General features: G+C 36.7%; 1 protein-coding gene across 1 annotated transcript; it reads right to left on the bottom strand.

Moving 5' to 3' along the window:
- Window positions 1-1,287: 1,287 nt before the first annotated feature.
- LOC119590841 (actin-related protein 8-like) lies at window positions 1,288-12,016 on the bottom strand. Its single transcript, XM_037939602.1, has 11 exons — window positions 11,854-12,016; window positions 9,812-9,979; window positions 9,306-9,518; window positions 8,556-8,729; window positions 7,536-7,646; window positions 5,984-6,100; window positions 4,841-4,990; window positions 4,307-4,528; window positions 3,334-3,547; window positions 2,724-2,852; window positions 1,288-1,569 (listed from the first exon to the last, which is right to left on the bottom strand). The coding sequence occupies exons 1-11, from the start codon at window positions 11,872-11,874 to the stop codon at window positions 1,397-1,399; spliced, it is 1,692 nt and encodes a 563-aa protein (XP_037795530.1). The 5' UTR covers window positions 11,875-12,016; the 3' UTR covers window positions 1,288-1,396.
- Window positions 12,017-12,376: the final 360 nt, after the last annotated feature.

Here is a 12,376-nt window from a genome sequence, read left to right as displayed (position 1 = left end):
TACACCCTTGTGTAAGATGGGAGAACACAGTAACTTACTTTATATAGAAATTTAACTACCCTTTTTGACATGTAGGGTGGCCTACAGCAAAGTTGAAGGCTGATGTGGACCCCTTTTCAGGAATGCCCCTCTCAATACTCCTTTGAAAGGTCTGTTTACAATATATAATTATACATCATCATTTATAAACCAATTCAAACTATCCTGTAATTACCACAATTGAATTGATCACAGAAATACAGTACAAACAAACCACTGTCCAAAGGAATGATGCTGTAATCAATCAATCAAATTAGTAAAAGTTATATATATATATATATATATATATATATATATATACTATATATATATATATATATATATATATATATATATATATAATGGAACTCAGCAGTTTGGTATGTGATAACAGTACTTATTACAAAGAGCTTAAGAAAGCGCTGTAGGTGCAAGAAACATGAAGATGAACCATGGAAAGCTTCATTTTCATAGTTTCCTTGCAGGTACAGTATCAGGCTCAAAGGCAACTGTCCTGCCCAAAGTCTAAAGTATTCATCTAGATTTCAGCAGTTCAGCTAATAAGGACTTAAATGAACTCACTCCAGGTAATAAGAAATAGCGGATCATTATAGTGCAGTGGTTTATTTACATTTTCTCAGTTAATTACCTAAAATGAGATAAAATTTCATGTCAGTAAAGGTGGTTACAATTCTTGCTTATCCACAAAGGAATTTGATGGCTTTCTATCTTTTATAAAAAAAAAAAAAAAAAAGGTATTTAAATATTTTCTTCCATTGGGAGAAATAAAGATTCAACGAGCAACTCTGTCACTTTATTCCCCTCTTCCCCCTTATTCTCATTGAACTAAATTTACTAAGCTTTCTTTTTCTTTTCTTTATTTCTCATTCTTCTTCCTCTTTCCTTCATCTAGTATTTACACAAGTTATCATCATTGCAATGACGTTTTATATTTTTCTCTTGCTATTACCACATACAGTATGTAAAATTCTTCACAGATGAAATCTTTCATATTTATATATTCATGCCTTACCTTTTTTTCTGGTTTTACAGTATATTAAAAAACTCTTATATAAACAGAGCACAGGACATATCAATTATCATCATTATTACAATACAATGTGCAGATCAAATTCATGACTGATGTCAATGATGAACATTAATAGAAAATTTCAAGAAGTTTAACAAGTTACTCTTTCCTTTCAAGAAAGCATAAGAAATTTTATCATCCAGTAACCTCAGTCAATAGGATTTAATAAAACTCCTTCAATAAAACCAATACTTTATCACTTCATCACTTAATTTAACTTACACACGATCCACACACATACAAGAACACACACATACACACACATGCGCGCATCCAACCCTCAACTGGCTACCAAATGAAGGGGCACTTCTCCCTAAGGATCTTGACCCCATGCTTGTTCCACTCCGCCTGCTGGATCCAAAGCTCGTTACTTCCTTCCAGACAGGTCATGAGCGCTGCACCCTTCCACGCCGTCATGCACGGATCCATGTCCTTCGCACGGGTTATAATCTCAATTTGTTCTGTTAGGAGAGAGAAATTTCAGGTGCTATTAAAACCATTGTCACCAGCTTCACTGTGAGGAAAAATATCACAGACATTTTGCATTTATGGGGAAATGTATGAAATTTCTCTTTTCCAATAAATATCCTTGTAAAACATTTCTCTCCTGTTGAAATAAAGAGAGAGAGAGAGAGAGAGAGAGAGAGAGAGAGAGAGAGAGAGAGAGAGAGAGAGAGAGAGAGAGAGAGAGAGAGAGAGAGAGAGAGAGAGAGAGACAAAGTTATTATTCTTCAACCAATTTCACATTACTTTAAATTACCTTGGATTTTTTTTTTTTTTTTTACTGGGCCGTTTGCAATTAGTGTCATAAATGTAAACTTTTTTTTTCAGAAAACAAGCAAACACTAGCCTAGCTAATAAGTGGACAGCGTTTAGCTTTTTTTTCTTTTCTTTTCTTTTTTCTCTTTTCTTTTCTTTTCTCCACTCCTGAATTATGTACATACTCTACATTCTGGTGAATTTAAAAAATACTTAATTAATGATGGGAAAATAGCTTGGAATAAATAACACATATTTCCTGGTGACTGACGATCATAAGTATCATTTCTCTCCTACTATAACATAACCTTATACAATTTCCTATCCAAGATTATTTATATTATGGGACACTCATACTGTAATTAAGCATCTTACATACATTGCTCAACACATGTTTTCAGTTAAAACTATATGCTTTCAACCCTGCAATATGATGCTCTCTGGGTTACAGTATGACAATATGCTAAACATCTAGGTGCCAACTGCTAAACCTGAGGTGGTATTTCCCAGTCTTGATAATGATTCAAAGAGATTACTGGGGATATGCTGGTCAAGTTTTTTTGCTTTTTTTTCTCCTTAGCTTTATCCCATTCTAAGTCAAGGTATGATCAATTAAAAATATTGCGAAACTAGTAATAACTGCAACTGATAAAAATTTGATGAACCTGTAAGTGAATGTCTAATGACTGAGCCACCATAACATCATTTACATGATGCAGAGCAGATATATTGTATAAATCTATTCTGTAGTATAATTATTAACATACTAACATCTGGAAAACCAATAATCCAGTACAGAAAATCTATGTTCTTTCCTACATAATCTTAAAAAAAAAAAAAAAAAAAATCCTCTTACCTGGACGATATGCAACAGGAATCTGTAGCAAAAGTCGACTCTGCAGCCACTTGCCGAGGCTCTCGAATTTGGCTCCTCCTCCCACCATCAAGATACTGCTGTACATCTTCCGCTTCATCTCGTCACTTTCTGCAAGAGAGATTCACACTTGGGATGCTAGTACTGATGCTGTCGAAGCATGAAGGAAAGAGCTGGCACCGAGATAAAATATGGAAAAAGATGATAACAAATGGGAAAAATTAAATAAAAGACAGGAAAAAAGAAATCTCAATCACATTTACATAACCTTCAAATAATTTGTTTAACAATCAAATCTTTCTATCAAATTTTTTAAAATTTGTTGACGAAACAATCAAGCAATTACCAATGACATTTCTGAATAGTTATATTCAATATAATAATTTTTTAAAGTAAGGTTATGGAAAAGACTTAAAGAAATGCATGCAACTCATTATCAATCATCCAATTATTACAACTGCCACTCCAATCTTACTTGTAAAAAACAGAAAAAAAAAAACAATTATGATAAAGAAGCTGTTCACCAGTCATACATTAATCTCAAGTTTTTTTTTTTTTAATCTCAAAGTTCCTTCGCAAGGCCAGAACTCACGGCATCTGTCTATGCTCGTCAAAATGGCCTGCTCCAGGGACAGCAGTTTCTCATTAGAGTTGAAGGCAAGGGAGTCGTTCCGCGCCGACGAGGAGGACGGAATCTGTGACGGGGGGAGGGGCTGGTCGTCCACCACAATGTCCTCTTCTCCTCCATCCCCGGCATCTCCCCCCCCAACATCCATGGCCTCTGCGGCCTCTCTCCCTCCTCTTCTCTGGGGGAGGAAGAAGTGCAAAAACAGGAATAGAAAAATGTGGTATATTGACATAATGACAAAGATCCACTTCTTTTTAAAATAATGTAATGAGTATGGTTTGCCAGGGCACTTGATACTGTAACAAGATATACAAGTTAACTTAATTTATATGAGTGTGTATTTGGATTTTATCAAGAATTGCAAACCTTCTGCATCTATCTTTTTTTTTCTCAATTTTCTTTATTCTAAACCAAAACAGATCATGTCAAGATACATTCAATACTATACATCAGAACAGATGATGTCCAATTACATCAATAATATAAATATTTGTGGTGTTAATTACATGGGAGAAAAGAGAAGACAAGCACAATTGCAATATTGATGGCTTTATGCATAACAATTACCCAATCAATCAAAAGAATGTTCTGTGCTCTAATATCTATAACAATGAATTAGTTTAGTCCAATGATGAGCAGTCATTAAAATAATGAAAGCCACTGGAAGTAAATTTTGATGTTAAATTGATGCTTATTATATTTAATGAAATGAATGGATAAAAAATTATTTCTAAAAAAAAGAAACTTTGGAAGCAGCACCACTGAGTGTCCTTCTAACTTACATAAAACACAGAGGGGAAAAAATGACAAGAAGAAAATATTCTAATGCCTAATCACCTATAAAACCAAAATAAGCACAAAAAATACCAAATCAACATCATCACTGCCACTCAAAAACACAATCGGAATCAATGCCTAACACAATGAAGTCACTCACACTAGTCTCTCGCAGGTAATTCTCGTCAAAGGGGTCATCTGGATCGCCCATATTAGGCTTCTGTGTGTGCATCATCTTGGGCCCAGTAATCTTGAGCAAGTCGGCATAGAAAAGGCTCAGAGCTGCCACGATCAGCTCGTCGCCCATCTGAATGGTGTAGGAGATGGGCATCTTCCCAGGCGTGTGCACGGTGAACTTCTTCTCCTGGGCACCGCATACATTCTGGTTAAGGGGCAAGAAAAGTTAGTGCGAAATCTGGTGAAAAGGTAGTACGTAGGTGAGGTCGTGAACTTGTCAAAACGTTGATACCAAAGTTGTGAAAATGTTGTAAGGTTGCAATCAAGAGAGCATAAACTGGATAAATTCCAGAAAAGATTGTAATGGTAATATTGCAAAAGCATAAAGACTGTACTTCTGAAAATCACTGTGAAGACAAATGCATAAAAACACAGTGATAACAAATCCAAATTGAAAAACATACACATAACCAAAGTAAACAGCATACAACAAAACAAAACAACAAGAGCTCCTCACCAGATTGACATGGCAAAACTCATGCTTCAACTTGCTCAGCAGCATAGCATCGAGCTTATTGGCCGGGTTGACCTGATGCGGAAAACCACTCTTCTTCAGCAGCCAGTGGAACACCTGCGTCACATCCGCACCCCCATAGTCTATTCTCAACTGGAGAGAGCGGAGATGGAGGATAGAAAATACAAGGTGACTGTTTGTTTTGGGGTGTTCACGTTAAATTCAGATTCAATTTTAAAGATTCTATTTTAAAAAATAAATAAAAAAACAAAGGGGCACATTTATTTGACACAAGAGGAATAATAGCATCATAATTTGAGGAATGTGAACATGTATAAAGCAAAATGGTTAACACTACAAAGACGGCACCAGAAATCTCTGGGTGTCACACATTCTGGTGACTCCTGGCAACCCTCCAGCCATTTGACCGAGGAGTCCACTACATATATAGCGGAACTTCCCGCTTAACTTGCTCTAGCATGTGCATGTGTGTCTGTAAACACATGCACGGCAATTTACATGTGACTGTATGTGGATGCGTGTATGTGAGTATGAGTGTTTGTGTGTGGGTGTTTGCATGTGGGTGGGGGTTGGATATGTGTATGTGTATGGATGTGGATGTGGATGTGGATGTGGATGTAGATGTGGATGTCAATGTGGATATATGTTAGTTTAATACTGACTAGTTATACCATTATAAAATATCAAAAGGACAAGTTAAACCTGGTCCTGCTAAAGCACTGAACTAACTAATCCACTAAACTTGTTCTTGCCTTAGTAAACTATTTCACAGTTTCAACATTTCAACATCACACAAGCAATAAATTATTTTGCAATAGTATTTGACTTCTCACAGATGCCAAATGTCACCTGAATATTGTCAATACACTAGTAAAAACAAATAATGACTCATATTTTCACTGAAAGATTCTGGTGAAATCCATTTCTGATACCTTCATGTGACATCAAATCAATCACAGTGTTTTCAACTTATTTTTGGCAGTTTAAGTTAGATGACAAACACAGCGCAAACGTCTAACAGGCAGATACGAAGAACCCAGAAAGGATATTCCAGGAGACATAATATTAAAATAACCAATAAAAGAATACCCCAGGTGATGTAATCACCGCTCGACTGACACTCACTCTGGTAGCCGGGTGGGAAATGGCATCCTCCACACACGACACGGAGGTCTTCTGGTCGCCAACGTCCACCACACACGCATAGCCAAGACCTGCACCGAAAGTAGCCGCTACGTGATCCTGGAAGAGTGTCATTGTTTGACAGGGGAAGAGGCTTATGAAAGCGAAAATAGGGTATTGCTTCGTATCGTGTTTAATGTTCCACCATATGAAAAATATTGTCACCTTATGTTTTATCTCCTACAACCAAGATAAAAAAATAAATAAATAAATAAAGCAACAGTAAAGAAAAGCTGGCATATTAACTGATAAAAAGAATACCAAAAACACATTGAGGAGTTTAGTGGGTGAAAAATTCTAATGCTTGATGTGTTAAAATGTCAGCCATTAAGAAACCAAAATTAATCCAAGTGAAATATTTCATGGGCAATGCATGGTGCAAACCACCGAGACAAGTGAAACAACGAAATCCACTCGCTAACTCGCCCCAGTTCTAATCATCCTCTCCCCACCCTCAGCTGTAAGAACCTGGCAACAGTAAATCAGATCCTAAGACTGAAACCAGACAGAATTACAAGAAGAGATGGAAATACCAGCATCAGACCTCTCAGAACAGAGACAGAGGTTTCCATTGATCAAATTCCACATTCTCAGTCCTCAAGATCTGATGCAAAAGCCTGATAGAGAAACTGAAAGAAAAAGGGGGGGGGGGGCATGCAGAAAACACCAAAGCACTACACATAATCTATGATGAGGGGATAAGAAATTTACAGCAATGAAACACAAGCACAAGACCTAAAAGAAAAAAAAGAAAAAGAAAAAAGGAAAAAAGAAAAAACTAACAAATGAACCCTAACCACTCCAAAAGAGAGGGCAGATAATAAAAAAATACAAAGACTGAACAAGATCGAACACTGTTACAGGCAAGAATAGAAAAAAAGAAAGTGACCTGAGCAAAAAATTAATAATTAATTAATTAATTAATAAAATAAAAAAAGAATCCTGATGGTGGATAGAAAAAACCTAATTTGTTGTTCCAATAGAGAAAGAGGTATGACTAAAAGAGAATGGATAACTTTACAGCACGAGATGCATAGTGACCTTACTCCTTCTCAGTTAAATGCTTTCTGACATTGTTACATTGCATGGTCAATGGGGGGAGGGGGGAGGGGGAGGAAGTTGTAGAGTTTAGGGGGTAATGATAAGTTGATTTCTTTGTTTGTTGTATATTGTCTTTTAAGATGCATTATACTGCTTTGCTAGCAAGATGTATAATCTGTTAGAGTAAATCTGAGTTCAGACTTCCATCATCATCATCATCATATGATTATCATTATCATGATAATCATAATCACCAATTAGCATGATAATCATAATCATTATAATTACAATTAAAATTATTATCATAACAATTATCATCATCATTCATCACTAGTATACATAAATATACAAATAAATACAAGTTTAAAAACTCAAAAAGTAATCCTTAAAAACTATTAATATTCAACACACTAAAAAATCAGAAAAATTAACCGAATACCCCAAACAAACGCACTTGCAGGACAAAGCATCCTCCGAAGCCTAGGCCGTTGAGTAGTAGGTTGGTGAGCTTCTTGACATAGTCCCGGTTGTATATGTCAGGGATAAGGAGCACAGCACGATAGAACTGCAAAAAAGGAAGAGAGGGTTAGATAAAGTGAGAATGCAAGAAGCCATATTTTCCCACAGTAACACTGAAATGATATATAACATAAGTTGTTACTGAACGTAGTCATAATGGTTAATGGAATTTAAAAATGAGCGAGGTTTCATAAAATGTGACTCTTTTGTTCAAGACACTGATCAGATACTCCTAACATTTTTATACACTTTGTTCGTTACTGTGGCTCCTTAAGCCTTCTTTCTCAGGAAGCTCATGCCATGTAGGTAGACAACACAGACAACACAGTTACTCCATTAATGTTAGGAGGATGTGTTGAGGTATCATCTGTAAACTGTCCAGGCTGAGCATTCCTCAGTGATATGCATAATCAGGGGGTGTACCTAGCAGTTAGGACATGTGTTTGAGAGGTATCATTTAGCCTGCATTTCTATGTTGCGTGTGGGGTGGTGGCATGTGAGGTGTACTCTTACAGCTTTGGGCAGTCATATTTCTGTGTTGCATGGGAGGCACTAGTAGTGTAAAGTCAGCATAGTTTTACAAAGGATCTCCAAGAGTACTATATGTTCAGGAGGGTCACTTTGGTTCATACCTTAAGTGGTAGAGAGGATAGTTAGCCTTCTATTCACAAACCATCCTACTAAAAATACACTCTCAGGCTATCATCCTCTATCCCAGAGACAGAAAAAGCTAAACTGATATGGAAAGACAGACAAAGAAATAGACCATAAAATTAATAACAATAGCTGAGATACTAATACCATCTGCACCTACCCTTTCCCCGCCACAAAAAAAAATAATATTAATTAAAGAATATCATAATCTGGAACAGGTTAACAAAACAAAAACATCAACAATAATACCAAATACAACCACACTAACAATAAAAACCAAAGCAACTATACATGCAGATACCTTTAGATCTTTGATAGGCACATTGAGAACATTAGAGATGCAGTGTCCCCAAATCGTCTCCAGGTCGGCTAGGACTGCGCTGATCGAGCCCCCTAGGCCCTTGTGAATGTTCAGGTCTCCGCGGACGAGGGGGAAGTGGATGTTGTACTCCTCTGAAGGATGGAGGGAAAGGATCTGAAAAACAAGGGAAACATGAGTAAGGTTTGCTGCAGTGGTAGTGGCAGCTGTGGCAAAGGTGTGTGTCTGTGTATGAATTGTTCTATGGTATTTGTTATTTCTTTATTTTTTTCTTCTATTTCCTAACTTCATTCTTATGATTGCTGTCACGATTACTGCCTCCATCATCATTATCATAACAATTACATTCCTTTTACTATCCACTTTATATTCATTCTTATCACAATAATTCTTTCAAACAGTATCTATAGGAGGCCTACAAACATATGATACAATCACCTTTTCTATAATTCAAACAGTTACATCAAAGGCTTTTATCAAACCAAAACAAATAATAATTCTAATTACCAAGGACATCAGCTGCCAAATAAATTAGAAAACTACTTCCAAATGACAGCCAATTAATAAGTATTTTTACCAAGCTAATAACATTTGATAATTCTGATGTCTAAATACCAAATAAAAAAAACACAAGCAATCCAAAGAGTACGAGACTATGACACATCTAAACAATCCTAACGAACAGTCTTCTGGCAAACGACAATTCCAAACATATACTAGCAAAGCCCTTACCTCATCACCAACAATAAATTCCTTGTCGCTGTGGACCCAGGGTGGGGAGGGTTCAGCCGTTTCCTCCTGCACAGGCTGCAAGCGTTTATTGTATGCTGCAATCTGCTGTGGTGGTGTGGCGAATCTCCGCGATCCGTCAGACATTAAGGAAGATTGCAGGATATGGCTCACCTTCAAACGACATTCCTCTAGCTCTTGCACAGCCTCTCTGTCCTTGAGGGGGGGAAAAAGCACAAGTAGTTTAGTGTGTGTGTTCTTAGCAAGGACTCAGAATGGTTGGTTTGCTCTGCATTTGTTCAGTTCAAGTAGCTAAAAGTATGAATTACAATCAGAAATAGGTATATCTATACATCAAATAAATGGTAGAATTATGTTGAGATATAGTGAGGCTGCATTTCAATGAAAGACCAGTATATAAAATACTAATGCCACATATGCCTTCAAAAGACTAAGCCTATTTTTTTCTACCAAAGCCAAAACCCCCCAAAGATTGTGTAGGAGCGCACCAACTTAGCCTGAGGGATGAGAAAAGGATCATTATACACCGGTAGTCCCTTTTTCCTCTTGCGAGCGATGGCATGAAGGACGGTGTGAGGCACTGAGTCAGAGGGACGACCTAGGCGGAGATATCGCGAGCCCGGGTGGATGATTATGCTAGCCTGGGCTTCCAGATGCTGCAAGAAAAAAAGATAACTGACTGAAAATGTCTTGGGTGAATGACTGACTAAGAACTATCGAGAAGGCTTTGTTTTTAATTCATAGCATAAAACCTATCAACAGGTCTACCACTGATACAAGTACTATTAAACTACCAAAACATATAAGAGCACCTGTTGTAACAATCTAAATCTGTATTTTATTAAAAAATCTCCTAATGCAGGAGTAACTGCCCAGTATATGACCTCACCAGGCAATACTGTGGGGTCTACAGTCTGCCAATAGCCAAATAACTCCACCACATATACAAGCCAATAATATTCTGGCCTTAGCTTGAGTGTAATATATGCCCTGATGTGCATATACATGGGCATTTGGTAAGGAACTGTGGGTTTACCTTTACTTTACATAGATTAATGTTTGTACCTAATAGTGTCATTCTAAGTATTCTAAATGACCAATACATTAGTTGTTGTTTTTCTATAATTCCTGGCAATCCTGCTCTATATAATTACCTAAAAACTTGTACCAGAATACCAATACAACAAACATGGTTCCTCCCCAGTCAACACTTCAGCAAAGACCAATAAACCCCCTCTCCCATATTTATCTAAAAGAAAGAGCTTTGACTGGTTATCTATAAATTTCCAACTGTCCAGTGAAAAAAAGGGACAGAAAAAAAACTAAGGTGCTGGCCATGAAAGCTCAACCACAATTGCTTATCAAAATCTCAAACCTAAGTCCAGCAACCTTGTGGCCTCCATCCATCATACTCTGACAAACACAAACAGGATCCTATCATATACAATCTGGCAAGATGGAGCTTCCAGACCTCCCTGATAATTCAGTATCAAATAAGCAATCAATCTTAGCCATGTCTTGCTAGCTATGCGAGGCGGAAATTCTCAAACCAATTTACCCGAAAATTAATTTCTTACATTTTCTGTAAGTTTAAACTTTTATCTACATGATAAAAATCGCTGTGTTCACATTCATGCACTACACTCATGAGATTAATGCATACATATAAGAAAATGATATATAGAAGTTTAAACTCACAAACCATTCAATAATTGCATTTCAGGAATTGGCCTGTGGGTTGATGTTAGCAAGAGCGACACACAGAGATAGTGGGAAATGGACACTGCCATCTTATAGGGTATACGGAAAGAGTAAAAAACAACAGCTGCTCCAGCCTCCTATTTTCCGCAGAATAACTAAAATATCCTCCGCTGCATGTCACCACTGAGAGACTAGGCCCACATCCTCCTCATGAAGCCCAGAGTTCTTAATGTCGTGTTTTCTATAAGTTGGCAGGATGTGCTAATAACAGGGGGGGTACAGGGAAGGCCTACCCCCCCCTCTCTAGGGAATACATAAAAAATGGGAAAGCTTATTTTTTGGATTTTTGGGTTCCCAGGGTACCTTAATTTCGGGACTTCATCTCTGGAGGGTGCGTTGCCCTCAGGAATAACAAATAACCACTGACTGTATATCCTTCCATTTATTGCCTTCACCTGGAGCACAAAACAAATGCCGGTAGATACCTGGATAACAACTACACACCTTCCATTAGCCTGTGGCCGCGGCATTCAGAACAACGCCAAGGAATCTCCGCCACACATCTTTTGGCATTACAGACCTTGCAGACTTTCTTAGGAATTAATTATCTTACTTAGTAAACAACTCGGAAAACGTTCACCATATGAACGGGACCATTTATCAAAAGATACAAAAAATTTCAACCAAATCCCGATCCCTGATAAATCCCTGAAACAATGAAATATAAACTTAATTAATCCACCAATAATAATAATAACAATAAATAAAAAACACGCATGGCAAAAAAAAATGTCAAACTCATTAGTACTTTAAAAATGACACTCCTAACCTCAGAAAAAGGCTCAGGCATTCTTCTGTTTCCTATCTTCCTTTCCTCCTGTTCCCCTTCTTCTTCTTTAACGAAATAAACGAGAAATTTGCGCTTATTCCCGGCTTTCTTATCACATTTCTCTCTCTCGCGAAGGTTTTGTTATTGTTGTTCCCGGCGTCAGACTGAGCCCTTAATTCCGGGTTACAAAGCGTTAAAGTTTATCTATAATAACTATTTCCGTTTATTCATTTATAAGATAAAAATTGTATAAGTATCAATTAATTATCGAATATTTTATATTTTACGCAAGAAAAATTAGATTAGAATATTATACATACCGAAATTACTTAATGATAATTCAGTATTTGCAATGAGTATATAGATGAATTTCCCTGCACGGTTTCTCACTACAAAAAAAAAAAAAAAAAATAAATAAATAAAAATAATAATAATTGTATTTAATTTATCAACATTTATTACCATCATCTTAATCTTCATACTATTTATATTATTATAAAACCCAACTGTAAAAGTATCGAAA

This window comes from Penaeus monodon, chromosome 3, assembly GCF_015228065.2.
Source record: "Penaeus monodon isolate SGIC_2016 chromosome 3, NSTDA_Pmon_1, whole genome shotgun sequence".
Classification (NCBI taxonomy): Eukaryota; Metazoa; Arthropoda; class Malacostraca; order Decapoda; family Penaeidae; genus Penaeus; species Penaeus monodon.
Note: the sequence above shows the minus strand (reverse complement) of the source record. Positions and strands in the feature narration are given on the sequence as shown.

What these genes read in the sequence shown, in the direction of transcription:
- LOC119590841 (XM_037939602.1), bottom strand. Translation starts at nt 11,874, where the DNA reads ATGCCTGAGCCTTTTTCTGAG. An exon ending in AATTTATTGTTGGTGATGAG is followed by an intron (nt 8,730 to 9,305) that starts GTAAGGGCTTTG and finishes CTTGTTTTTCAG; the next exon opens with ATCCTTTCCCTCCATCCTTC. An exon ending in TTTCCCACCCGGCTACCAGA is followed by an intron (nt 4,991 to 5,983) that starts GTGAGTGTCAGT and finishes CGCTCTCTCCAG; the next exon opens with TTGAGAATAGACTATGGGGG.